General features: G+C 39.4%; 3 protein-coding genes across 12 annotated transcripts; 2 read left to right on the forward strand and 1 right to left on the reverse strand.

The window, feature by feature from the left end:
- The first annotated feature begins 15954 nt into the window (after window positions 1–15954).
- On the forward strand, window positions 15955–17810 carry LOC103988065 (GDP-L-galactose phosphorylase 1-like). 9 transcript variants are annotated; one of them, XM_065154028.1, is made up of 5 exons: window positions 15955–16583; window positions 16673–16970; window positions 17066–17184; window positions 17339–17405; window positions 17483–17810. In XM_065154028.1, the coding sequence occupies exons 1-2, from the start codon at window positions 16287–16289 to the stop codon at window positions 16937–16939; spliced, it is 564 nt and encodes a 187-aa protein (XP_065010100.1). In that variant the 5' UTR covers window positions 15955–16286; the 3' UTR covers window positions 16940–16970; window positions 17066–17184; window positions 17339–17405; window positions 17483–17810. The 9 variants fall into 9 exon arrangements, 6 of the variants coding, with proteins under 6 accessions (XP_065010100.1, XP_065010103.1, XP_065010104.1 ...); XM_065154031.1 differs by having other exon boundaries at window positions 17110–17184; XR_010497118.1 differs by having other exon boundaries at window positions 15961–16419; window positions 16502–16583; window positions 16673–17184.
- Window positions 17811–18108: 298 nt separating this feature from the next.
- Window positions 18109–18825, reverse strand: LOC135640443 (uncharacterized). Its single transcript, XM_065154883.1, has 3 exons — window positions 18667–18825; window positions 18517–18579; window positions 18109–18421 (listed from the first exon to the last, which is right to left on the reverse strand). Exons 1-3 carry the CDS (start codon window positions 18748–18750, stop codon window positions 18245–18247), a joined length of 324 nt encoding a protein of 107 aa, XP_065010955.1. The 5' UTR covers window positions 18751–18825; the 3' UTR covers window positions 18109–18244.
- Window positions 18826–19957: 1132 nt separating this feature from the next.
- Window positions 19958–26200, forward strand: LOC135640523 (mitogen-activated protein kinase kinase kinase 3-like). Of its 2 annotated transcripts, none has more exons than XM_065155042.1 (11): window positions 19958–20496; window positions 20671–21159; window positions 21395–21482; window positions 21598–21660; window positions 22673–22833; window positions 22926–23001; window positions 24383–24442; window positions 24545–24652; window positions 24757–24993; window positions 25410–25525; window positions 25608–26200. In XM_065155042.1, the coding sequence occupies exons 1-11, from the start codon at window positions 20069–20071 to the stop codon at window positions 25873–25875; spliced, it is 2094 nt and encodes a 697-aa protein (XP_065011114.1). In that variant the 5' UTR covers window positions 19958–20068; the 3' UTR covers window positions 25876–26200. The 2 variants fall into 2 exon arrangements, with proteins under 2 accessions (XP_065011114.1, XP_065011115.1); XM_065155043.1 differs by having other exon boundaries at window positions 25413–25525.
- The last annotated feature ends 19 nt before the right edge of the window (window positions 26201–26219 follow it).

Here is a 26219-nt window from a genome sequence, read left to right on the forward strand (position 1 = left end):
GACAAGAACTGGAGTAGCAAAGCTCCATGTAAACAAGCGATAGGACCACAGAATCCAGCAGAAAATCACAAAAAATGTTCTTCCAGGCTTCACAATCCACTATTCACGTCCTCGCATTAACATACAAAAGAATCAACGTACGTCTGCATGCCCTAGCGAGCTTCCGTGATGGCGTTCAGCTTCGGGTAGAGGATGTCATAGTGATCGGCTTCTGCAGCGCCACCGGGCCTATACAACAAGGTTATGAAGGGCAGTCGGCGGCTGGACGAGCTTGACGTTGCAACACGCCGGGCTGCATGCAGAGTATATCGGACCTCGTCCAGCGAGATGGAGTCAGGAGGGAAAGTCTTTCTGCTCCATCTTGGTATTTTCCATTGTGTTGTAGGGCTGAAGTCACGGTCGAACGGAGACTGCCGCCCTAATTGATCCAGTCTCGTGTCAAGGAACACAACACGCACCGCCACACCCAGTGCATCCGATAGAGCAGCGAGCTGCCTATGGTAGGGGATGTTTTCTCCATCGCCAAGAATGCTGTGAACCTGCAAAAGTACGTGAATCTTCAGCGCCTGCACGCATGTTGGCCAATTAAAGCGTCCTACCTCGTCGTAGTCTGTGTCTGGATCAAACAGGATTTCAGCAGCTTGCCTGGCTATTTCATTTGAAGCAGCATAGCCTAAGAGTGAAATGACTGACCGAGCAAACACATTAGAGAACACTGAACGAAGAGAAGACACAAGAAATTTAATGGTGAGCAAAGCGTCCCACTTGAAGCTGAATCCCACTGTCTCAGGCTCCTCGACAGAAACTCCTTGTGACTGAGCTCGCAAAGCAACAGAATATTTCAATCGCTTTGTAGAAGAGTTCTTGAAGAGACTATAGTTCAAGCAATCACCTTCGTGGTGTCGATTCTTCTCTGATGTGCTCGTACAACAGCTGGAGGAACATCTGAAGGCAATTTCACTTATAAGGACCAAAGGAGAACTTATACGCAAGCAGATAGAGTTGGAAAGCATTCTTACCTCTCTCAGCTCTTCAAAGTTGGCACAGATATTGCCGCGGATGTCATTTGTCCACTGACAAAGTGTAAGACTTTTGTCCGATACGGTCGACCTCGGTGTTGTCTCGTGTGACCCAAATGTGCTCCTAACTCCGGCAGAAACAGAAACACCATATAAGAAGATGCAGAACCACTAAGTTGCATCAAGTTCTCAAGATGTTGTGATGGGTTACCACATAGGCAAATAGAAAGCTTCGGTATAACGAAGCACCATCGTTTCGTATCCTCCGAAAGAAAGCATACAGTCGATGAAGCAGCTAAAAGTCGGAAAACATGCTTATCCTAACTTTCCCATCTTATATGCGACGGTAAAGTCGACGAGAAGAAAGAGGAAGAGACGGTGATGAGCAACAGAAGATGAAACCTGGATCTTTTCTCGCAGGACTTTTTCACTTCTGCGGTATTCTGCTACCATTGAGCGAAAAGTTTCCTGCAGTACAATTAGAGAATCGACAGAGTGCTTAAGGTATATGGCCTTGTTGTGGTATATTTTTATGATGAAGTGTGATGTATATTTCAAAGTTCGTAATTGTTAGTTGTCTAGTGGGATTATTCTCTTAGCCTTTTTTTTTTTTTTAGTCTCTCCTCCTCACATATGAATATCTTCTAATATTTTCCTCCAATTCATGTGTCATTCAATTGTCTCCGTCAATCTTTCACTACCAATAGGAGATAATTCTCTTTTTTAATCTTCTCTCACATATGGATATCTTCTAAGAATAATCTCTCTTTCATTCATTACAACCGTAACACAAATACACTTGCCAGAATTTAACCAAGTAACTGAAAGAACAGAAACATGATGCATGCATGTTCAAGAACTAGTTGAAGAGAGCTGCTTACCTTTTCTCCGAACGCCAGCTTCTCCTCATTCTTCTCCTCAACCTCCGCCTTCAAGAAGTATAAGAAAAGAAGAGCTCAGATGTTTCATTGCATTTGAGCAAGAACCACTGGATGGTTTTGAAGAAAGACAAAGTCATGTGCAAGAAAGAACTCAGAAAGAGAACTATATATACAAGCCACAGGCAGAAAATATAAGCCACGTAGATGTAATCAAGTAACAAGTCTCATGAGATGGAGTGGAAGAGTTGAGATCAAACCAACATAAAGAACAGTGTGCAGGCAAGAAAGTTGAGGAGAGGAGAAAGGTAGTAAACAATTGTTGTCCTCTTTTCCTATATTTGGCATGGACAATGACAACCATGGATTAGTTTGGAGATCAATGCGCAGTTTCTTAGAACTTGCACGACAAACTATTTGTCCATTTGTATGGTTTTTTGTTGGTTCCCTTTACCCTTTTTTATAACTTTATATTTTTAGATCCAATTCGTTTCAAGGACCAATAACTTTCACCGTGTTTGTTCTTTCAATTGCTTGGTTAAGTTCTTGAGTGTGTATGTGTTTCGGTTGCAACGCGAGAGAGATATATTATGAACTTTGAAGTATACATCACACTTCATCTTAGTTATTTAGACATGTGCAGAGGAAGAAGATGAATTGGTCCTATTCTATAAGTCTATGCAAAGATGTTAGATGAATCACAAGTTATATCGACAATTGAGTTAGATCTAATTCAGTCAGGTATAATTCAATAAGAAGGTGTTAGCTAGTTTAGCTGGTAACAACTTTGACGGTTTACTATAAGGTTCTGGGCTTAAATCCCACTTTTGTTATTTATCTTTTGCGAAAAATAAAATAAAATCACAACATGAATATCCTCATGTTCTTAAGACACCTAATTTAATTCAGGTATTGTAGCACATCTTTATAATTAGTTAAATTTTATGTTAGTATTAAAATCAAGTATCGAAGATAAAAAACGAAAGGTGCACACCTTTGGATAGGATTAAGGTTTATTTTCTATTTATGTTTACTGAAATGATTGCTTGTGGATCCCTAGTGAAATACTTTCTCTAACTCGTTTTCTCTTTTGTTAGTCATAAGGAACCCTAGGAGGTTTCGGGGAGGCTGACTTTTATGGACGGACACACAAGGGTGCCGCACGACTTAAGCAAAACTAGCTAAGTGTGTCACATTATGGTATCAGAGTAGGACAAGCATACAAATAAACACTTAGCATGTAAATGTAAGGGATCTAGTAGGGCTGTGTTGAGGGTAGCTAACACACGCGACTGTTTGGGGAAACATGCATGGAGATGTAGGGAAAATGAGTCGCTTAAAAGAGCGAGCATCTAATATTGGCATTCAGAGTAATGACTAACCCTTAACGCAAGAGGCACCACAAGGATAATCAAGCTGGGAAGAATGTGTAGCTCACAAAGGTTGGGATGGCTGAGTTGTGCAATTTTCCCAATTTGCTCCTAATTAAGTTGGCCTAATTCTAACCCAATTACACCTAAAACCTACTTCGATCTAAATAATTATTACAAAGCTTGAATCAATTGTTGTCCGATTCATCGTTCTCTCTTGCGGCCTACTGCCCAATCGGCCAGTTGACCTCCATAACTCCGATTTCCTTGGCGCAATTTCCACTCTTCTTGCCCCGATGTCCGAACCCATGGCCCGAAACCTTCTTCTGATACGTCGATCGATCCTCCGGCTCGACGTTCAATCTTCTGTAAATTTTACTCTAGCCCAACATGATTCTTCCTACTTTAATTGTTTCTCCCTGATCGAATCTTCCTACGTCACTCAAAACACAGATCAGATCATAAACACATCAATTAGTTTCATCATCAAAATCCAAGATTCAACACTAAACTCTAATGGATCTTGCCCTGTTGGGTACTGGATCTTCATCCAACTACCCAAGCCACTTAAATTAGTGAATTTATATTCAATAATCACTCATTGGCTCTTATTGGATCTCATTCATAGGATCCAATAATTCAAGGGCTTATTGGATATCCAATAAAATATAGGCTTTAGCGAATATCTCATATCTGAATCTCTACTCGTCGCAATGCCTACCATATGTGTGTGACCCGCTAAGCTTAATATCAAGCTAGCTGTGAGTCATAGTTGTCAGAACTTCTTTTGAGTCAGTGAATTATTATCTCTATAATAATTCACTCAATTCATCGATTACGGATGTACTAGGTCACTATGTCGCAGTCCCTAGATGATATAGGGGAATTATTATCTCCATAATAGTTTGTCAGCTATGAGATCAACTAGTTCTTGAACATGCATGCATCATGTTTCTGTTCTTTCAGTTACTTGGTTAAATTCTGGCAAGTGTATTTGTGTTACGGTTGTAATGAATGAAAGAGAGATTATTCTTAGAAGATATCCATATGTGTGAGAAGATTAAAAAAGAGAATTATCTCCTATTGGTAGTGAAAGATTGACGGAGACAATTGAATGACACATGAATTGGAGGAAAATATTAGAAGATATTCATATGTGAGGAGGAGAGACTAAAAAAAAAAAAAAGGCTAAGAGAATAATCCCACTAGACAACTAACAATTACGAACTTTGAAATATACATCACACTTCATCATAAAAATATACCACAACAAGGCCATATACCTTAAGCACTCTGTCGATTCTCTAATTGTACTGCAGGAAACTTTTCGCTCAATGGTAGCAGAATACCGCAGAAGTGAAAAAGTCCTGCGAGAAAAGATCCAGGTTTCATCTTCTGTTGCTCATCACCGTCTCTTCCTCTTTCTTCTCGTCGACTTTACCGTCGCATATAAGATGGGAAAGTTAGGATAAGCATGTTTTCCGACTTTTAGCTGCTTCATCGACTGTATGCTTTCTTTCGGAGGATACGAAACGATGGTGCTTCGTTATACCGAAGCTTTCTATTTGCCTATGTGGTAACCCATCACAACATCTTGAGAACTTGATGCAACTTAGTGGTTCTGCATCTTCTTATATGGTGTTTCTGTTTCTGCCGGAGTTAGGAGCACATTTGGGTCACACGAGACAACACCGAGGTCGACCGTATCGGACAAAAGTCTTACACTTTGTCAGTGGACAAATGACATCCGCGGCAATATCTGTGCCAACTTTGAAGAGCTGAGAGAGGTAAGAATGCTTTCCAACTCTATCTGCTTGCGTATAAGTTCTCCTTTGGTCCTTATAAGTGAAATTGCCTTCAGATGTTCCTCCAGCTGTTGTACGAGCACATCAGAGAAGAATCGACACCACGAAGGTGATTGCTTGAACTATAGTCTCTTCAAGAACTCTTCTACAAAGCGATTGAAATATTCTGTTGCTTTGCGAGCTCAGTCACAAGGAGTTTCTGTCGAGGAGCCTGAGACAGTGGGATTCAGCTTCAAGTGGGACGCTTTGCTCACCATTAAATTTCTTGTGTCTTCTCTTCGTTCAGTGTTCTCTAATGTGTTTGCCCGGTCAGTCATTTCACTCTTAGGCTATGCTGCTTCAAATGAAATAGCCAGGCAAGCTGCTGAAATCCTGTTTGATCCAGACACAGACTACGACGAGGTAGGACGCTTTAATTGGCCAACATGCGTGCAGGCGCTGAAGATTCACGTACTTTTGCAGGTTCACAGCATTCTTGGCGATGGAGAAAACATCCCCTACCATAGGCAGCTCGCTGCTCTATCGGATGCACTGGGTGTGGCGGTGCGTGTTGTGTTCCTTGACACGAGACTGGATCAATTAGGGCGGCAGTCTCCGTTCCACCGTGACTTCAGCCCTACAACCCAATGGAAAATACCAAGATGGAGCAGAAAGACTTTCCCTCCTGACTCCATCTCGCTGGACGAGGTCCGATATACTCTGCATGCAGCCCGGCGTGTTGCAACGTCAAGCTCGTCCAGCCGCCGACTGCCCTTCGTAACCTTGTTGTATAGGCTCGGTGGCGCTGCAGAAGCCGATCACTATGACATCCTCTACCCGAAGCCGAACGCCATCACGGAAGCTCGCTAGGGCATGCAGACGTACGTTGATTCTTTTGTATGTTAATGCGAGGACGTGAATAGTGGATTGTGAAGCCTGGAAGAACTTTTTTTGTGATTTTCTGCTGGATTCTGTGGTCCTATCGCTTGTTTACATGGAGCTTTGCTACTCCAGTTCTTGTCTCTTTTACCGGAAGGTAACAACACGACAGTGTTTGTGCGAATGCCTCTTCTTTTTCACTTACAATAGGATCACACTTTCTACAAGTTCTGAGTGCTGTGAACTGCTTGCACCTAAGTCTCCTTAATTAAATGTTAGTCTAGTTGGTTTAATAATTAGGTGGGGTCAAGTTGGGCTAACTAATACCGGACTCAACCGTCAAAACCTATAAGGAGGCTACCTCGACTTCTTCCCACCCACGGGGGAGGAGCTAACGGGGAATCGCCTTTGTCTGCTGCTTGAGACCCAAAACCACAGAGGAGACTGGGCAGGGGCCTGATCTCAGAGGGAAGGTAAATTGCCACTCGTTTTGCTTTTCTTTGCACTTCCTGAAAGGTTCTTGAATCCTGAATCAGTTCCAAGTCCTTGCTTCTTGAAGAGTTCTCGATGATCACCTCCAAAATCAGTGCTTGGCCCTAGCATCATGTGGGTTTCTGTGATGTCTGTATGCGTAGTTATTCTACCCATCACTGTGATTCTGTCTACTGATACACTCATAATCTGTTGTTACCTTATTTCTTTCTTTCTCGAGAAGGTTCAATCTCTTCAAGTGATTATTTGAATTATTTTTCTTGTGTGGAACAGAAAGCAGATTTCTGATGAAAGCATTATGCTGTTGTACTTGGTTTTGACATTGACCTGGGATGTGTTCTTGTTGCCTGGTACACTCTTCTTTTAGGATTGTTTGATCTCCGTGGTTACTCTGATCTCATGAAGGCATTATGCTGTTACACTTGTTGCTTCTCAACTCATGTGACATCCTTCTTTCTGTCGTCTCTTTGAACATCACTGTGTCTTTCTTAGAGATTAGAGAGCTTGCAGTGATCATCAAATACTATTTTATTGTTCTGCTTAAAGCCAGTGACCTGATTGCATTATTGTTTTAGTATTAGCTGTTGCAATTAGCTATTATTTTTGCTGATTCTCCTTGAAGGGCGAGATGAACAAGAGGGATAGGATGAGGAGTTCAGAATTGTTAAAAGTGGTAGAATCCTTCTGACACAAATTGATAGCTTGATAATTTTGTGATTAGAAAGACCTTAATCATCATAAACTTTGGGTTTGAAAATGATGTACCAACTGAAGTTTTATACGGTAGGAAGAAGGGTGGGAGTTCCAAATAAGTTTCATGCTAAATGCATTATATGATTTATAATTGAATCTGATGTATTACAGTTGAACAATAGATGAGTAGAAATAGAGTTGAGAATTGTTTAATCGGTCTCATTTTTTTGGTTAAAAAAAATGAAGAGAAATGCCCTAAAGAAGGTACCTCATAGAATGCTTGATGAAAGGGGTGGAATGCTTTGAGAAGTATAGTTTGGATTTTTGGAGGTTAAAGTATAAAAAATGTCAAGTGCCTTGAGGACATTGGTGTAGGATTTTTTATTAGCACGAAAGGCTAGAAGTAGATCGTTGGTAAACATTAGGTGAGAAATGTTTACCCCTTTAAAGTTGAAAGGAGTGATCTGCATTCAGTCAACAATTTTAAAGGTTAGAGTTGATAAGACTTGTTAGGCAAGAATAAAGAGGTATGGCGACAGGGGGTCTTCTTACCTGATACCTTAGCTTTGAAACTATTAGAACATACACCATTGGTTATACAAGAGAAGATCAAAGAAAATGTGCATGAATGGGTCCAATCGATGTAAATATAGTTAGCAAGAAAATTCATAGCTAAAAGAACCTCCTAAATGGCAATCATGATGTTATCATTGTTAAGACTATATCGCCGTTCGTAAATATAATGAATAAGTAAATCAATTTGTAATATGAATGAAAAACATAAAATAAATATAAATCAGATTTATAGTGGTTTAGTCATTGTGACCTACATCTACTCTCGATTCTCTTCACTCGAGGCCACCAGCTTCCACTACCAATCTTCTTTCAACGGGTAAAGATCAATTACCCTTATAACTCTTTCTCCTTTTCACAGGCCCGGGAGAGAATATTTTATACCTCACTTATTCCTTAGAAAACTTCTAACTCTAGGAGGAAGAGACTCTAAATCCTAATTTTTTTTCTCAAGTATTCTTTCCCCCTTTTCTACTTAATTTTGTGCTCTACTAAGCAGGAAAAGGTGAGATATTTCTAGACCTCAAATGACTTTAAAAATAGAGCTAAAAAAGATCTTAAGTTTCTCGGGTCTTGGCAATACCATCGCTTGTAGCACTGATACTAGACGGTACCACTGCCCAGACTGGTAGTACCACCGCCTGACACAATTTGAGAGACTATGTCTGGGTGGTACCATCGGTTGACATAGTCTAGGAGACTGTGTCCGGGGGATACCATTGCCTAGTCTAGCGGTGCCATCGCTTGGGCCAGTTATGGGTCACTGAACGAGCCTTCGACTTGGCCCAAAATAGTCCCAGGCTCAATTGGCCCCTAATTGAGTTGACATTATTTCACCTCAATACCAACTTAATTAGACCTAAACTAACTTGATCTAGACATAATTGATTACAAGCATGAATCCTATGTTGTCCAGCATGTTATTGGTTCATCCGGCGCATCGTCCTCTTCTTCGACGTATTGCCCAATCAGCATGTTGACTCCCACAACTTCCGATCTCCTTAGCATAATGTCAGATCCTTCGGCCTGATGCCCGAACTCATGGCACGAATGCCTTCTGGCGGTACATCGACTGATCTTTCAGCTAAATATCCAATCTCGAGACATGTTTCACTCCGGCCCAACGTATGATTCCTCTTGCTTTAATCGATTTGTATTTTCTGATTGAAGTTAGTCCTACGTTACTCAAAACGTAGATTAGATCGTAAACTTATCAATTGATTTCATCATCAAAATATGAGATTCAACAAACATGAATATTTTTTCTGTCATCAAAGTTAACTATTAGCATGGACCACATTAAATAGAGCAAGAGTCTAACAATATAATGGTTCTCTTTTTTTTTCATAATAATGATTAGGTGGTCCTACCCCAACTAGGGACGAAGGTTAAGAGTCTTAAAAAGAGAAGTTAAGAATAGGATTAAGTACTAAACAGAAAGCCCTAAGGAATTCTTTATTGAAACCATCGAGACCTGCGCTCATGCCCAGTCTCATTTGGTGAAGAGCAACTTCATCCTCTACTGGAAAGAAAGGTTTACAAAGGTTGTGATGAACCTCCAAAGGTATGGAAGGAAGAGGAGGGCACTGGGATCAATCAAGAGGATCTATGGTGTCTGAATTGTCCTATATCTGAGAATACTAAAGGAAAAATGAGCTGACGATCTGATTGGAACAATCAGACACAGAGCCATTCTCATTCATAATATAAAGAATTTTATTTTATGTCCCCATGTTCAAGTCATTGAATCTTGGCCCTCGACTACTACTTTAAATGAAGTTGTCTATTGAGGGTTATGATTCTATTGTAGAGGGACTAAAGATCAGTAGACTCCTTATACGAGAGATTACCATTGGCATCCTTGAGCTCAGGAACATAGAGCTCGACCATGCTATGTTAATAGAGTTCTCAAAATTCAATCCAATAGATTTCCTCCATTTGGATTTCTCTAAGAGTAGCAAGGCTCTATTGGAAAGCAACCATGGGATTTAGGAGTCTTAGATCAAATTGAGCAAAGGATTTGTTGGTTATATCATGGAGCATGTTCTAGCCAAAAGGTCTCAAAGCAAAAGGGTTAGAGAGTATTGTAAGAGATTGGGTAGTCATCTTAGCTAAAATGAGGGAGTAGTCTAAGTGAATTTTAGGAAAGTGGAGAATTGAAAACTCATGAAATAAAAAAAATCCCAATGATAATTTGTGAGAAACCTATCCAATTGAGCAACAATCACATCGTTAATAGAATGATTATTGGATCATGTAGGACAAATTTAAAAAGTGAGAGGGGACGGCCTCTCACTTTGCACTTCGAAGATGAGATAGTATTTAGATTGCCACATAAAGACAGGGAATATTCAATAAAAATTCAATGCGAAAGGAATTCGTCCCATAAAAGTTTACATAAAGATAGACGAGTATTAGCATAAATGGTTGATAAGAGCCAAGAAGACGTACTTTCAACTGAACAACGAGATTAATAGTTTGAGGATTCTTACTAAGCAATTTTAAGTTTGCCTGATTTTTATAGAACTAGGATAAACCCTTTATATTAAGATATCGTCATTCTAATATTTGTCATATTTCTTATAGAAGTCTTTGATTCATCTTTCTACTAGTGGATTTCTAACATTGCAATCAGTTCAAGATTATATATTCTTATCGAACACCTATGTTTATTTACCTCACCTCTTTGACGATTGAATCTCGGATACTCATAATGAAATCAATTAATTAATTAATAATTTAATTCATATGTTGAGATAAGTGATACAAGACTAATTACGATCGTGAGATAGACAAAACGATTAAAGAAGAATCCAATGTTCGGTCGGAGTCAATGATCGAACATCGGGCCGGATGAATCGGGTGATATACCGAAGGATCGGATGATGTAGTGAAAGCTCACTGGAAGTTCACTAGGAGTTCACCAAAAGCTCGCTGGAAATTCACTCGGAGTTTGTCGAAAGCTCATCGGAAGATCGCCAAGAGTTCGTCGAAGTTCACCGAGAGTTCGGTTGAACAATTGATATGCTAAACAACTTAGATTTCTTGTATCGTAATTGTTTTAGCCTTAACTATCATAATTAGGACTTTAATTTGAGTTAGTTTTGGGAGAAATCCTACTAACTCAATTAGGAGCCAATTAAGTCATAAACAAAACTGAATTGGTCTAGTTGGATGGTTCATTCAGTCACTTGGAGCCATATTAGGTGGTGGCACCACTCAGATTGGGCGGTGAAACCACTTGAGGCTTAGCCTCCCAGGTGGTCTAGGCGATGGTATTGTCGGTAATTAATACTACCATACGGTGGTACCACCCTATTAGGTGGTGGTACCATCAGAGCCCAGTCTTCAAGGCTTTGTTAAGCGATCGTACCGCCCAAACTGGGTAGTGATACCACCTAAAGTTAGTCTGCAAGCGATGGTACCACCCAGTACTAGCGGTAGTACCGCTAGTACCCCGGAAACCCAAGATGAGACATTTTTTTGCTCTATTTTTGAAGTCATTGGAACCTATAAATACTTCACTCTTTCCTACATGAAAAAGTACAAAAAGTGCGAACAACACCTATCTAAGAGAGGTGTGAGGCTGGTAAAAGGTTGTCTCCTAAACCTGTAAAAAGGAGAAAGATGTTGAATCTCGAATTTTGATGATGAAGTCAATTGTCATTTGTTATCTAATCATATATTGAGATAAGTGTGCAGGATTAACTACGATGAAAGTAAGACATGTAGCAAAAGTTGCGTCGGAGTCAAGACTATGATCACGTTGGGGGTTCGAGAGTTCGACGGAAGTCTGAATGGTCGTCGGAGGTTCTGCGGGAACAAATCCGAGAAGTCCAGGGGCTTGCCAAAGAAGCTCATCGAAACTCGCCAAGTGGATCATCACAAGTCCAGGAGTTTGTCGGAAGTCCACCGGAGCATCGCCGAGGGATCGTCGGATGGTCGCCGGAAGTTCGCTGGAAGAAGCGATTGACGAACGGAGCAAGCTGCAGTATAATGTCTTAAAATATCGTAGTTAGCATGATGATTAAATTAGAAATGGGAGGTGATTCCATTAACTTAATCTTGGGGCAATTAGGCCCTTGACAGACCCAAATTGGGCCGAATGGATAAGCCCATTCAGACCCAGATTTCTTGGCCAGCGGTGGCACTGCCTGGGTCGACGGTGGCACCGCCCAAGGGCTCAGTCTCCGAGCGAGACTGGGCGAGCTAGAATTTTCTTGCTTTCTATGGATTTCGAATTGTGGGACATAGCTGAAAGTGGTTTTGAGAAGTCTTCCAAATCAATGAACAAATGGAATGATTTAGAAAAGAAGACTTTTTCTTTGAATGCTGAAGCGATGAACACTTTGTTTTGTGCCCTTGATAAAAATGAATTTAATCGAGTTTCCATATGCGAAACTGTACATGAGATTTGGCACACACTTGAAGTCACACACGAAGGCACAAGTAAGATTAAATAGTCAAAAATTAATCTTTTGGTTCATAGCTATAAGTTGTTTCGCATAAAACCAAGCAAGACCGTTGGAAACATGTACACTCATTTTACAGATGTTGTCAATGGTCTAAAAGCACTTGGTAAAATTTTTTTCAATTTTGAACTTGTTACCAAGATATTAAGATCCCTTCCAAAAAGTTGAGATCCTAAAGTAACAGCAATACAAGAAGCAAAAGATCTAAATAACTTTTCGCTTGAAGAATTTATCAGGTCCTTGATGACCTACGAACTGATGTGTATAGCACATGATGAACTTGAGAACAACCTTCCAAAGAACAGGAAGGACATGACACTTAGAACCAAAGAAGACCACTTGGGTGAAAACTCAGGTGATGATGATGATGACTTAGCACTCCTTACAAGAAAGTTTTAAAAATTCTTAAAAAGGAACAAAACAAAATAAGACTTTAAGAACAAAAGTGAATTAAAAAAGGACCAAATAATTTGCATGAATGCAAGAAGTCGGGACACTTAAAAAATGAATGTCTCCAAGTGAAAAAGAAGCTACCAAAGAAAAAGAAGGCGCTCAAAGTAACTTAGGACGATTCGAGTGCATCCGAAGATGAGGAGCCAATCAACAAAGATGAAGTTACAAATTACGCTCTAATGGCTCTCAATGATAAGGTAAGTGACTCAATCAAATCTTATTTAGCTTATGATGATTTATTTATTATTTTCAATGATCTATATGATGAATGTAAGCTAGTTAATAAAAAATATAAGTTGTTAAAAAAGGAGCATGCTTCTCTTGTTAGTATATTTGATAAATTAAAAAATGAGCATAGTGATAGTATGTTAGCTTCTTGCACTAAAGTATGATGAGACAGATTCACTTAAAAAAGAAAATATCTTACTACAAGAAATATTAAAAAAATTTAAAATAGGTAATAAATCTCTAAACATGATCCTTACTAATAAGGGTCATGTTCATAGAAAGGAAGGAATTGGCCTTATGAGTAACACTCAACAAAAGCCAACTATCTTCGTAAAAGAACTTACATTACATGTCTCACCTAGAGAAAAATATATTTTTTATGAAAAATATGATCATTTTGCCTATAAATGTCTATTTAAAAGGTATAGTCCATACAAATTAGTTTCAGTTGCTAAAGGAACCATAAATCACTTAATGATAGGTAGATCTATTTATGAGGGACCCAAGGTTAAATGGGTACCTAAAAGAAAACCCCCTTTCTTATAGATATATCTACAATCACAAGCTAGAAGCAAGAGATGGTACTTTGATAGTGGATGCTCAAGGTACATGACTAGAGATCCAATACACTTGTCTAAGCTCACTAGCCAAGACGAAGGATTTGACACACTCGGAGACAACAACAAAGGAAAAATTATTGGCAAAAAAAATATAGGTAATAAATCAAATCTTTTGATTAAAAATATTTTATTAATAGATGGTTTAAAACATAACTTGCTAAGCATTAGTCAATTGTGTGATAAAGGTTATAATATCAAATTTGAATCTAATGCTTGCATTATATAAATACCACACATAAATAGATCTTTGATAATGTCTATACTATTAATCTTGATAAGTTTTGTGATGAAACTTGCTTTTCAGTTTTAAATGATGATGTATGGCTTTAGCATAAAAGATTAGGCCATGCAAATATGAAACTAATTTCATAAATTTCAACTAAAAAATTAGTAAAAGATATGTCTAAATTAAATTTGTCAAAGATAAAGTTTGTGATGCATGCGAACTAGGAAAATAAATAAATAAAATTTAAAATCAAAGAATCAAATAAACACCTCTAGACCACTACAATTGATCCATATGAATTTATTTGGACTAATTGATATAACAAGGAGGTAGTAAATATGCCTTTGTAATTGTTAATAATTATAATGGATACAGGACATATTTCTTGGCACATAAAAGTGATTACTTTAAATATTTTTAAAATTTTCTAAAATTAGTTCAAAATAAAAAGAATTTTATGATTTCCTTTATTGTAAGTGATTATGGTTGTGAATTTCAAAACCATGATTTAAAAACATTTGTGATTTCAATGGGTATAACCATAACTTCTCCGCTCCAAGAAACCCTCAACAAAATGAAGTTGTTGAGAGAAAAAATATGAGTTTATAAGAAATGGCAAGAACCATTATTAATGAACATAGTGTACCCAAATATTTTTGGGCTAAGCCGTTAACACAATATGTTATGTCATGAACATGGTTCTTGTAAAACTATTACTTTCCAAAACTCCCTATGAATTCTGGAACAATAAAAGATCTAATATTTCGTATTTTAAAGTTTTCAGTTATAAATGTTTTATTTTAAATGAAAAAGATACCTTAGAAAAATTTGATGCAAAATCCGATGAAGATATTTTTCTTTGTTACTCCTCTTTGTCTAAAGCTTTTCGTATATTTAATAAAAGAACTTTGGTTATATATAATGTATTCATCTAAGATAAAAAAATATTTGAAACATGTTATATGCCTATAGCATCCACTTAAGCATGATGTGTTTGTCTAAGAAAAAGTATATGAAGCATCCAACATGATCAAAGCGTCCTTTTGTATGTAATATGCCAACCTAATAAAAAAAACATACATACGACGCATCCAAAACTTTTCTTACATGTGATGTATCTATTTATGATAAAAAAGTATTTGAAGTATCCGACATGATTAAATCATTCCTTTATATACATTATATCAATCCAGAACAAAAAATATTCATAACAATTAGTCCTTTATATACATTATAACAATCATTTCTTTATATACATTATATCCCTCCGTTATACGTGTCTTTCTAAGTAAAAAAATATTTGATCAAAGTAATCTCGTGCACTCAAGCCAATGTAAAAACATCATATATGCAATATTCAAGATAGAAATTATGCTTCGAAATAAATAAGCCCCTCGAAATTATGCAATATCTTTCAAGGTATATTTTTATTTTAAATTCACTTAACTAAACTTGAGCTATTATGAAAATGATTACAATATATTTTTAATCATTCAAGTGGTCTTACCAAATGTACTCTGAGTGTAAGCTTTTACAAGAATGAGATATGGGTAGATTTTACCTAGAGAGAAATTTTTATTTGATCAATCATGACTCCTCGAATGTGGAAACACTAAAAAATGTCTTAGAGATTGATGCTCAATGGAAATAATAATTATTTCATTAGAAGGCCTTGCAAGTATTTGCAAATCTCAAAGAAAACTACACAATAACAAGTGGTACCAAACATCATTTTTGATAGGGATTCTATAATTTCTAGGAATAGTTAAAAGCAAATGGTTACTGCATCATCTACTATCAAACCTAAACATTCAATGATCCCTATCACATATGGCAGCAGAAAGCTCTCTAAGGAGAGCTAACCTTTAGTGTATTTGAGATACACAAATACACAAAATATTATTGGGGCGAATTTTCGGAAAAATCCTTTGATTTTTTTTTTCCAAACAAATCCAATTTTATTTTTTTCTATAGACACCCCTGTTTTTCAATATTCTAATATTGTCCTGCTTTTATTTTTTTACTTATTTTTATTTATATCATTTTATTTTTGATTCGGCTCATTACACAAAATCGAATTAAAGATTAAAAAAAATTAATTATATTTTATTCATAATGGGTTAATTTTCTCATTGTAATAAACAATAAAGAATACAAAAGAAAAGGCCAAATAAAATTATGCAGCTAATAGTAGTAGGGGAATAAAGGGCCCCACCATTTACCACCCACGTGTCCCTCTGTGGCTGAGACGAACCTTTCTCGAGGCGCAGCGAGAGCGATCGAGGTGGGTGTGAAGGAGAAGAAGCAGCAGAAGAAGAAGAAGAAGCGCCAGAGTTGGCCGATCGCGGGTTGTAGCATTGGGACCTGCCGGTGGGAATCCCACCGCCTCTGCCTCGTCTTGGACAAGGAGCGCAGCCCCGCCCCGCACGGTGGTCGCGGTGCCCTCCCCTCCGCCGGCGGCAGCCCCTCCGACATCCTCTTCCTCACCGGAGACGGCTGCTCCTCTCTTGCCTCCCTATCTTATCTTATCTTAGATTAGCCTTTTCCCCCTTCTTTGACTGGTTCACCTGAAAGGACAGATAGAGAGAAAGAGATAAAGATGGTGACCATCAGGAGGGTTCCCACCGTGCTCTCTACCTGCCAGGAGGATTCCGGCCAGCCCGGGGGCTGCGGCCGAAACTGCCTCGGCAACTGCTGCTTGCCTGGTGACGCACAAAATCGCATCTTGATTTGTATTATTCCTCCAAGATTCTGTTTGTTTCTTGCTGTAGAATTGTTTACAGTATCCAAACTTCCCCTTTATGCCTTCGGCAGCGACGCAAGTCCGAAAGTTTCTCCCCCCGGTGTCGACGAACCACCGTCCGATTTCTTTCTCAACACCCTTTTGCAGGGGCAGGTATTACCGTCCTATGCTTCCTAATAATCTTCTCTTTTTAGCACCTTTCTTTGTTAGCTGACGAAGTTTTGGGGATATTGTCGTGGGAGGATCGGATGAGCCGCGGGCTGTTTCGGTACGATGTGACGGCGTGCGAGACTTGGGTGATTGCCGGGGAGTATGGTTTCATGGCGCAGCTGAACGAGGGCCGCCACCTCAAGAAGCGACCCACGGAGTTCCGCGTCGATCTCCTCCTCCGGCCCTTGGATCCTACCAAGTTAAACTTCACCAAGGTCGGCCAGGAGGAGATCCTGTTCCGCTTCGAGGCTGGGGAAGGTGACAAAGCTCGGTTCTTGGAGAGTGCTGCTGGTGGATGAAGCCAACACACCCAGCGTTGCCGCGATCAATGTGAGTTCTCTTCCAATGTGCTTTTGTTCTCTGCGCTTCATGGTAGCTATTTCTATTTCTTTTCTCCTCTCTCTTGACTGCTATATATTGCCGAGGTTGCCACTTTGAGGACGGTCATGTGCTCGACTGCTTGCCTCAGAGAATCGACCCTGATAGTTTCTTGCTGGCTCTTCATATGGCAGCAGAAGCAGCAAGGCCCTTACTTCAAGCTCGGGTACAATAGCTTAGGTGCCTTTGCCTCCATTAATCACCTGCACTTCCTCAGCCTCGCTGATTAATCTCTGTTTACGCCTACTGTTGGTTCACACAAGCCAATAGTCGGAGAATTAGTGACAAAAAAGCTTTAATTTTTAACATGCCCTTTCCAGTTGAGAGATCTCCCATGGAGAGGGTTCCAATTTGCTGAAGCTTCGTCTGTCCCAGAGCAGAGTGAAGGTCTCACAATTGCTCAATTAAAGACAATTCCATGGCATTATGCATGTTATGCTGATTCCTAATAATTGGTTCTGAAGCAAAAAGAAAGTCTCTTTCTGAGGCAAGGTTTGAAGAAGTGAAAGCTTCAATCTTTTGAGGCCACAGGTGTAATGGAGTCCGAAGAGAATAAAGGAACACCATTGAAGTCCTCATCTTCCAGGGGGGTGTTGCTTAGTCCTACAATGAGCAAGACGGCCTGAGCTGTGCTTGCTGCATTTGCCTAGTTGTTTCCGAGGGGAATAAGAAGCAGATACTCTGTCTCACCTCGACACTATCCGAACTATCTTCTCTTTGTATTTGTTCTTCAGAATACTTTGCCTAAATATGCAGGTTATTTGAATAAAGCAGATTGTCGATTTCATTGTAGGATTTTGTACCCATTGATAATTTAAGCTTCCATTATTAGCTGGGGTTCTCTTTGTGACGAACAGCAATGGCAGCTTTAATTCTGTCCTTACATTTGTATTCCGACTCTGTTATCTCTGAATGTTTGTGCTTTCTAGCTTCTCTCTTGCATCATCAGAGTATTAAATTGCAGCATTGGCAACACAGAATAATAATGATTCTCCAAAATTCTGGATGGAAACACCATTAACAATGATGTTAAATAGAGTAAGAAAGATTACCAAGCTATTAGGAAGACCAGATGCATGTTTGATACAATAAAGAATTGGACACTGTACATATATTCAGTAGAAATCATCTCTCTTCCTATCAGCATGTTCACACCTCTCGATAACTTTTAGCTCACCATGCCTCCAATATATGAAAAGGAACCCCGTGAAGCAAAAGGTAAACAGCTAAAAGGAGGCATTCGCGACGTCAATTTGCAGACAGGTATGATACGATTGCTCCAATTCTACCCAATCCCTCATCTCATCTCCTTCTTCCTCCTCCTCCTCCGCCTCCTCCTCATACTCATCATCACAATCCTCGAAAAGGTCGTAGTCTCTAATGCTCGGCACTGGTTTTAGACCCTGGTGAGAAAACAGCAAGCAAACCACCATTACCGACTGAAGATTACAGAGTCTCAACTTATAGCATGAAAACTCACATCCATAGGGTTTCTTACCTCGGTGAAGATCTTCCTGGCCTCCTCCATAAGATTGTTGTTCAGTATAAACATAGCGGCCTCCTGAAACAGCAAAGTTCAAAGAGAAACGACGTATCAGGAATCCACCAACACCTCCAAGCACAAAGAATAAAGGAGAATATTACATACCCTCGCGACCTGGAGCTCGGCCACTGTGAGTGTCCGAGGCTCTGCCTCTATGGACGATTTCCTCTCCAGTCCGATGATCGCCATCTCTCCTCTCTCGCTCTGTCCCTTGGTAAGGCTGCCACCACAAGAAGAAGCAGAAGAAACACGTAAATGGATTCACCTCGTGTGTGGTTTCTTATACAAGGGAGGGAGGCTGGAGAACGGAACACGTGCACGGTAAACCATGACGGAGCGGGCGCACACCTGTTGCATATATTTGTCGCGCATGATCGCAGGTGGCACGAGGTGGCCACCATGGCGGTGGCCGTCACATGATGCGTCGGAGGAGGACACGTTTTGCCCGCCGTGTCGGCTGCGCCTGCCGACTTCGCCCTCCTCGCCACCTTCTGCACGCACCCACAACATTCTAGATCAGAACACACAGTTCCAGTACGCTTCACCGTAGCCATGCTGTCGCAGTAATCTGATCAGAGTCCAGCAAGCAATAAACACGCACACAAATTACTCGTTCATGCACGACAGTCTCAACCCATATGTCGGGCTTACGCCCGTCAATTTCCCACGCTTGAACTGTTCGAACAGGAAACAAGTCAAAGTCCCCAGGATTGACCGATTCATGTTGGTCAAATCTTCATCACACTTATCTTGACTCGTTAGCTCAACCACTTCCATCCCATTTCTTGATATCCCGACACGAATTAGGTAGCAACGGACGGTGCGGTGTGCATCACGCAGACCGCTGCACCCTAACGTACGTGTCAATAAAACACATTTTATTATTTGATATATGTCGTCAGATGGATTTTAATGTCTTTGGATCCGCCGACATCGTGTGTGATAAATGCATCTAGAAACTGTAAATGAACAAATGGGGGCCACGACGTATCAAACCATCCCGGAGTTCGAACGGGTTGACCTGTCGAGTTGACTCGGATTTCTGTCCCTCGTTGAAGGAGAAGAGAACAGCGTTCTCTGGTACATGTCTTGCTCTCCGGGAAATGTTTGGTTTTGACGGCTTCTTCGACGGTTCCCTCCTCTCCTTCCGCTCACTTTCGTATTGCATTAGGATTCGTGTTTATCCGGATCTCAAGCAGATCGAACGGATCATTACGTTTAACGCATCGTGTTTATTATGGGTCAGTCCGTAGGTGAAAGCTCGCTCGTTGGCGCAGCGTTCTCCTCGTGGGACACGCAGAGAGAGCGCGCTTTAGGAGTTGCGAATTATAGATCAGACGGTGGTAAGGGTTTCCCCGCATTGTATTAAGGTGGGGGTATTTGTTCCATTGTTTCTTCACGAATAGCCGCCGGCCTCCTGTTGTTTCCTTTTTAGCCCCTCGCTAGCTCGCTTTTTGAGCTCCAATCTCTTCCGTATTCTTTCGCGATTCTCGCTCGGGTTTATGCCATGAAGATGCCAGCTTGGTGGGAGGGGAAGTCGAAGTCCAAGCCGAAGCCGAAGCCCAGTTCCAGTCGTCGGTCTGCGGCGGAGCAGGAGCAGTCGCACCCGGTGGACGATGAGGACGTGACGCCGAAGCGCGGCAGCGGGCGCGGGAAGGTGAAAGGTAACATCTTTGACGGGATTCTTGGCTTCAGACGGGGCAAAGTTCCTTCCCCCATTTCCGCCGGCGGCGGCTGTGGAGGTGGTGGCGGGAATGTTTCGGTGTTCGGTCAACCGCTTCCGCTGCCGAAGTCGGTCTCGTCGCCACTGCCGTATTTGGTGTCTCACGAGCACCCGGCGGTCGCGGGGTCGGCGTCGGCGTCGACGTCGGTTTCGACCTCCAGCGGCAGCTCCTCGGCGTCGTCGGATGAGACTCCTGATCTCGGGTTCTACAGGTATTTTCTTTTGGCTTCCCTTCCAATCGAGTCTTTTGGGGATGGTTATCATCACGTTTATTCGATCAGGACTAAATTCCAGTTCATGATGCGTCGACGTGAATCTGGCTCGAGGGTTCTCGGTCCAGATGCAAAATATGATCTTTAATCTCTTGATGTTGTTGGATCGAGTAGGTATCCGGATACCATCAGCATGCCAAGGGGAAGAAATGTAGCACCTGACTTGCAATCGCCTCAGTATACAACTGAAGACCGGCAGCTCTTCTCCCGCATTGCAGCTTTGGAACATCCGAAATACTTTGAAAGCTCTGATACTCCAAGAAAAGAGTCACAACCACACGGATTCGATCCTTCCTCTAATGGTAGGACTGCCTACTCTCATGTCCAATCTTCGGCTGAGACTTTATATGGTAGAAGAACTGCAATTTCTTCCCCTGGGCATCCTTTTCCTACCTCCCCTGTGCATTCCAAAGCATTTGGTTTATGTCCAGTCTCCCCAAGCCAACGACAGGATAATTTTAGGAGCCCACCTCATCCCTTACCTCTTCCTCCAAGCTCCCCTAGCTCTTCATCCTCTTCTTCACGTTCTCCAAGGCTGCAGTGGAAGAGGGGAAAATTGATAGGCAGGGGAACCTTTGGCCATGTCTATCTTGGATTCAACAGGTGCTTATTCCCTGCTCTCTTTCTGCATTGGTGTATGATGCACATTATCTTTGGAATTCTATAAGCATATAATATGATCCATGAAGAGCAATCAAAGTGGTCTTGTGAAGGGGTTTTGCATTTTCAATTGGAGATATCTGTTATTTATTTTCATTCATATGCACTATGGGCTACAGCTTTTTGAATTAGCATATACTAAAATATACTAAATCTTGACTTTTTATTCATCCTCCAGTGAGAGTGGGCAGATGTGTGCAATCAAAGAGGTCAAAGACATATTTGATGACAAAAATTCAAAAGAGTGTCTCAAGCAACTAAGCCAGGCAATTTCTAATTTTCTTTGACTTGGAGAACATCTATTCCTATATATGAGTTTCCTTTTTGTGCAATCTTCATCATATCAAGAAAGTTAATGTGAAATATGCTCTCTTCTGTCAGGAAATTGGTTTGCTCAGTCAGCTGTCCCATCTAAACATTGTGCAGTACTATGGAAGTGAGCTGGTAATCTGAAAACATTGAAGTAGTTCTTATTTTTCATCTTTGCAAGAACCTCATCGCATATGTATCTTTCTAATTTGTAAATTAAAATATTTCCATTGTTAGGATGCTTGACAAGTTTTGGTTGTGCATTATGGACAAAATTAATGACATACGTGAAAGAGAGACATAAAAGTAAAGAAAATGAGCCACAGTTGTCTGGCAAAAAAGTGCTTAAGTTTGAGCAACATAATTATTAACAAACCAGGCCAGCCTAGATCGTGGACATGACATATCTTGACACTTATGCACTCCCTGAACCCAACAAACTCAAATCATTGCAGTTTGGTCTAATCAAATCAATTTAAAACTTAAAAGAAATATGAGCCAAAAATATCCTTTTTTCAACTGGTCTTCCAATGTGATATATGTTCTTCATGTTAATCATGTAAGATTAATCCTATCCTATGTATGATAATAAGATTAAGCTAGTACTTTTTGTGCATATTCAGTGGTAATAATGATTCATGATGGCTATTTGAGTTTTCACTTAACTCAATGATGGAGTGGATAAGTCCAATAGTGTATTTGCCTTCGTCTTCCCTTCTTCTCATCCTGCTTGCAGGTCTCTGTATATCTGTGCAAATGCATGAACATACACATCTAACCTAATTCTTGCACAGTATCAACTGAGTAGACCAAGAATTCCCCATCCAACAGTGACCCTTAAAATGAGAGCAAAGTAGAATTCAGAGCTCTGCACACTAATTGGGTTTCTGAATGCATTCGGCAAGAAGTTAGTTAGGTTTGTACATAGAAAATGAAGAAATTACTACTAGAGATATTCATTATTAACCTTGTGTTGATATTTGATAACTATATACATGTTTTACAAGAAAGGATAATAACTATTCCTTTCAAAAGTACTCTGACTTGATTTCCATTTGAAAATTACTCCCGAGAGTTCTTTTTTTGAAAAGTTTATTAGGTTATAAACATATTTCAGTAACTGATTAATTCAGAATTCCTTGTACAGGCTGAAGATACACTCTCAGTCTATCTGGAGTATATCTCTGGGGGTTCTATTCACAAGCTGCTTCAGGAGTATGGTCCTTTTAGTGAACCTCTAATCCGGAACTATACTGCACAGATCCTTTCTGGACTTTCATACTTGCATGAGAGGAATACTGTGCACAGGTACCGGCTGGTGCCTTTCCAAGTTATATATCCTTGCATTGGAAAAATTTTGTAACCAATGTGGTTATTGAAAGTGGATAGCTCTTTTGCAGGGATATCAAAGGAGCAAATATACTTGTAGATCCTAATGGTAAAATCAAACTGGCTGATTTTGGAATGGCTAAACATGTAAGCTTCTTAAGTTTTTAAGCTTAAAATATTGTTAGCTGAATAATCTGGAAAAATGAAAATTTCTAGCTGAGATCATAAGTCAGACAAATATTATTCGTGCTTGTGGACTTCTGCTGTATATGTATATATGTAGACATTATTTACATATTATGTATATATACATGTTTATTGTTATGTAAATATCTAAAAAGAGGTAACAACCTAAACAAAAGTAATTACTTAAGCTTTTTATTGTTTCACCAAACAAACAATATTTCTGAGCACAACACTCTTAGCATTGATTAATAAAAAAAAAAGAGCTTATTAGGTTATTGTCTAGTTTTTTTGTCAGAGTGACATTTAAAAAAAAATTTGTTAATGCAAACATCCATCATTTTCATTTCCAAGCTTATTAGGTTACATAGACTTATAAAGATCTAATGAGTGTATTAATATCAGCCTCAGCTTAAGCATTTTGACCAGTGATTTAAGTCATATGAAGTTGATGAGTTAGTTATAATGGCCATTATTTTTGCTCCATAAGATGAACTACATTGATAATCTCCAGTCAATTATTCATTATCATAGGCCTATGTTTATCCAAAAAATCTCTTATTAAGTGTGTAAAAAATTTTCAGTCAACTTTTCAAGAAGGGTACCATATATCTTATGACTGTTTAAAAGACTCATTACAAGTTTTCATTAAAATTTTTTACATTTCTAGAAGTTTTACATATGTCGAGTGGTATATAATTTATAATACATCTTAAAAATATATGAAAGAGATAATTAAGGTAAAAAAAATACAATAAAAAAAATGATCGCACTAGTCTGGTTGGTACTGGTAGGTATCATATGGTTGTACCAAGGACTAAAACTATAATATGATGATAATATAAAATAGGGTTACTTCTCTGTGTGATGTTATTTAATTCCATGAGTGTACTGCTATTGACGGTGAGACAGATGGTAATATGGTAAAACTGGTTGCTTTTCTCCTTATGTAGGTACTTTCCACTTGATTTGAAAGTGACATTTTCACTCAGATTTGGCTTATTGGATCTGGCATTCTGCATTCAATTACTGTAGCATGTAACTCAAGACAATTGTGGTGGGATATAGCATCATATTTAATCGCTGTATTAGAAGTCACATCTACAGGAATCATCATAAATTTATCAGTCAATTCCAAAAATACAAATTAGAGTTCACACTATCTATATGTGCTGAAAACAAGCATCACTTTTAGTGACTTTCTAATTTTCAGAATCAGTTGCTTAGACATCCTACATGTGTCTGTTACCTGATGAAACATTTTGTACTTTACTAAGCATAAGATTTTTCAGAAAATTGATTTCTCTGTAATGCCACTTATTTTTAACAACTCATCATGAAACAGATATCATCTTGCACTTCAATACGTTCATTTAAAGGAAGCCCTTACTGGATGGCTCCTGAGGTTTGTTAAATCTATAACAAATGTTATAGTCTTAAGTCAACAAATTTACAATCTGAGATCAGTTTCCACTCTAAACTTTTGCGCAATTTGAACATTCTGCAGATTATCATGAATGGAAGTGGCTATAACCTCTCTGTAGATATATGGAGCCTGGGATGTACAGTTCTTGAGATGGCATCTTCAAAGCCACCCTGGAGCCAGTATGAGGGGGTGCTATATCCATCTTTTCCTGTTTTCTTTGAGAAACATAAACATCTCTGACATTGAGTGTCATTACTCGTGTAATTATAATTGTACTTTTTTTGAATTACTAGGTAGCTGCCATATTCAAAATTGGGAATAGCAAAGATATACCAGAAATCCCAGACCATCTTTCTTCTGAAGGAAAGGATTTTCTAAAGTTATGTTTGCAGCGTGATCCAATGGCTCGCCCTTCAGCTGCTCAACTGATGGAGCACCCTTTTGTTCGAGACCAAATAACAACAAATGCAGCAAAATTTAATGAAATCAGAGATACTCTGCCTTCTTCCGCTAATAGAAGTACTAGAATGGTATGAGTTAAATATTTATATGTGTTTGCATTTTTAGCTCCTAAAAATAGATGATTCTTGGATGTCCTCAAGCTTCTTTATACTTCCTGCCTTTCCTTGATTGCAACCTTCTTATCCCCCAGTAAACTATATAAAATTAGTTGAATTAACTGCTATAGTTTACCTATAAATTATCGGCTTTATTTTACTAAATGTGTACTTTATCTGTAAAACTTAACTTCAATGGTGCTTATTAATTCATGTTCCATAGTTTTTATTTTTCTTTCTGAAATTCCTGCCAGACAACATCTCCCACACCTTTCTTTCAAATAATAAAATCAAATTTGTGGCGAAAGTTTATTTCTTTAGTTCTGGTGGTTACTGTAAATTGTTCATTCTTTCATTACCAAACCATTTATCATTTCTGATATATGCAGCAGTTGACTGTCGAGCTCTCTTCAAAAGAAAACGCTTCTCTACATGATAGGGAATATGGCATATGTCAAACATCTAGATTTCTCTCAGAACTTCCTTCAGCATATAAGAATTCAAGGTATTGTAACTCCAAACTGGACTGACCAATGGGTTCCCTTTTCCTTGGCTCATGACAATTGCTTTTTTATTAATTTTTGCAGAAACTTAACTAGCTTGAGAACAAACATGTCCCTACCTGTTTCTCCCTGTTCCAGTCCACTAAGGCAGTTCAGACAATCTAACAGAAGTTGCTTGCCTTCTCCTCCTCATCCATCTTATTCTTCCGGAGCAGATAACTACAGTCCAGTCAACAATATACTCTATCCAGCTAGATTAAGCAATAACATTTCAAATCCTTTCTCTGATATCGGCTTGCTAAAGGCCCGAACACCATCTGACTCTTCGAGAAGATTGAACCTCCGTTTGTAAACATGATAGTCAGAAACTGAATCCGGTCACTGCAATTGATGGTGGAAAGATTGGAATGGGATACTAAAAGTCCATCCTAGGCCGTTGCAGTTGATGACTCAATGGGCAGCATTTGCAATTGATGGTGGAAAGTATTGCTTCATGTGATATCATCTTCCATTCAGGATGGAAGATTTTGGCTAGTTTTGTCGGTTTTGTTCATAAAGTTGTTGAGAGTCAACATGATCAATGTCATGAATATCATATATTTATAGCTTGTACAGAGTATACGTGTTCACAATATATAATTGACCAGTAATTGAGGGTTTTGACAGTGGGAATGAAAGACCTTGTTCTGGAGTTGT

This window comes from Musa acuminata, chromosome BXJ3-6 (genome assembly GCF_036884655.1).
Source record: "Musa acuminata AAA Group cultivar baxijiao chromosome BXJ3-6, Cavendish_Baxijiao_AAA, whole genome shotgun sequence".
NCBI classification, from domain to species: Eukaryota; Viridiplantae; Streptophyta; class Magnoliopsida; order Zingiberales; family Musaceae; genus Musa; species Musa acuminata.

What these genes read in the sequence shown, in the direction of transcription:
- LOC103988065 (XM_065154028.1), top strand. Translation starts at nt 16,287, where the DNA reads ATGGTGACCATCAGGAGGGTTCCCACCGTGCTCTCTACCTGCCAGGAG. An exon ending in ACACCCTTTTGCAGGGGCAG is followed by an intron (nt 16,584 to 16,672) that starts GTATTACCGTCC and finishes TTGTCGTGGGAG; the next exon opens with GATCGGATGAGCCGCGGGCT.
- LOC135640443 (XM_065154883.1), bottom strand. Translation starts at nt 18,750, where the DNA reads ATGGCGATCATCGGACTGGAGAGGAAATCGTCCATAGAGGCAGAGCCT. An exon ending in CCGAGCTCCAGGTCGCGAGG is followed by an intron (nt 18,580 to 18,666) that starts GTATGTAATATT and finishes TTGCTGTTTCAG; the next exon opens with GAGGCCGCTATGTTTATACT. An exon ending in CCAGGAAGATCTTCACCGAG is followed by an intron (nt 18,422 to 18,516) that starts GTAAGAAACCCT and finishes TTTTCTCACCAG; the next exon opens with GGTCTAAAACCAGTGCCGAG.
- LOC135640523 (XM_065155042.1), top strand. Translation starts at nt 20,069, where the DNA reads ATGAAGATGCCAGCTTGGTGGGAGGGGAAGTCGAAGTCCAAGCCGAAG. An exon ending in GTCTCAAGCAACTAAGCCAG is followed by an intron (nt 21,483 to 21,597) that starts GCAATTTCTAAT and finishes CTCTTCTGTCAG; the next exon opens with GAAATTGGTTTGCTCAGTCA. An exon ending in CTTACTGGATGGCTCCTGAG is followed by an intron (nt 24,443 to 24,544) that starts GTTTGTTAAATC and finishes AACATTCTGCAG; the next exon opens with ATTATCATGAATGGAAGTGG.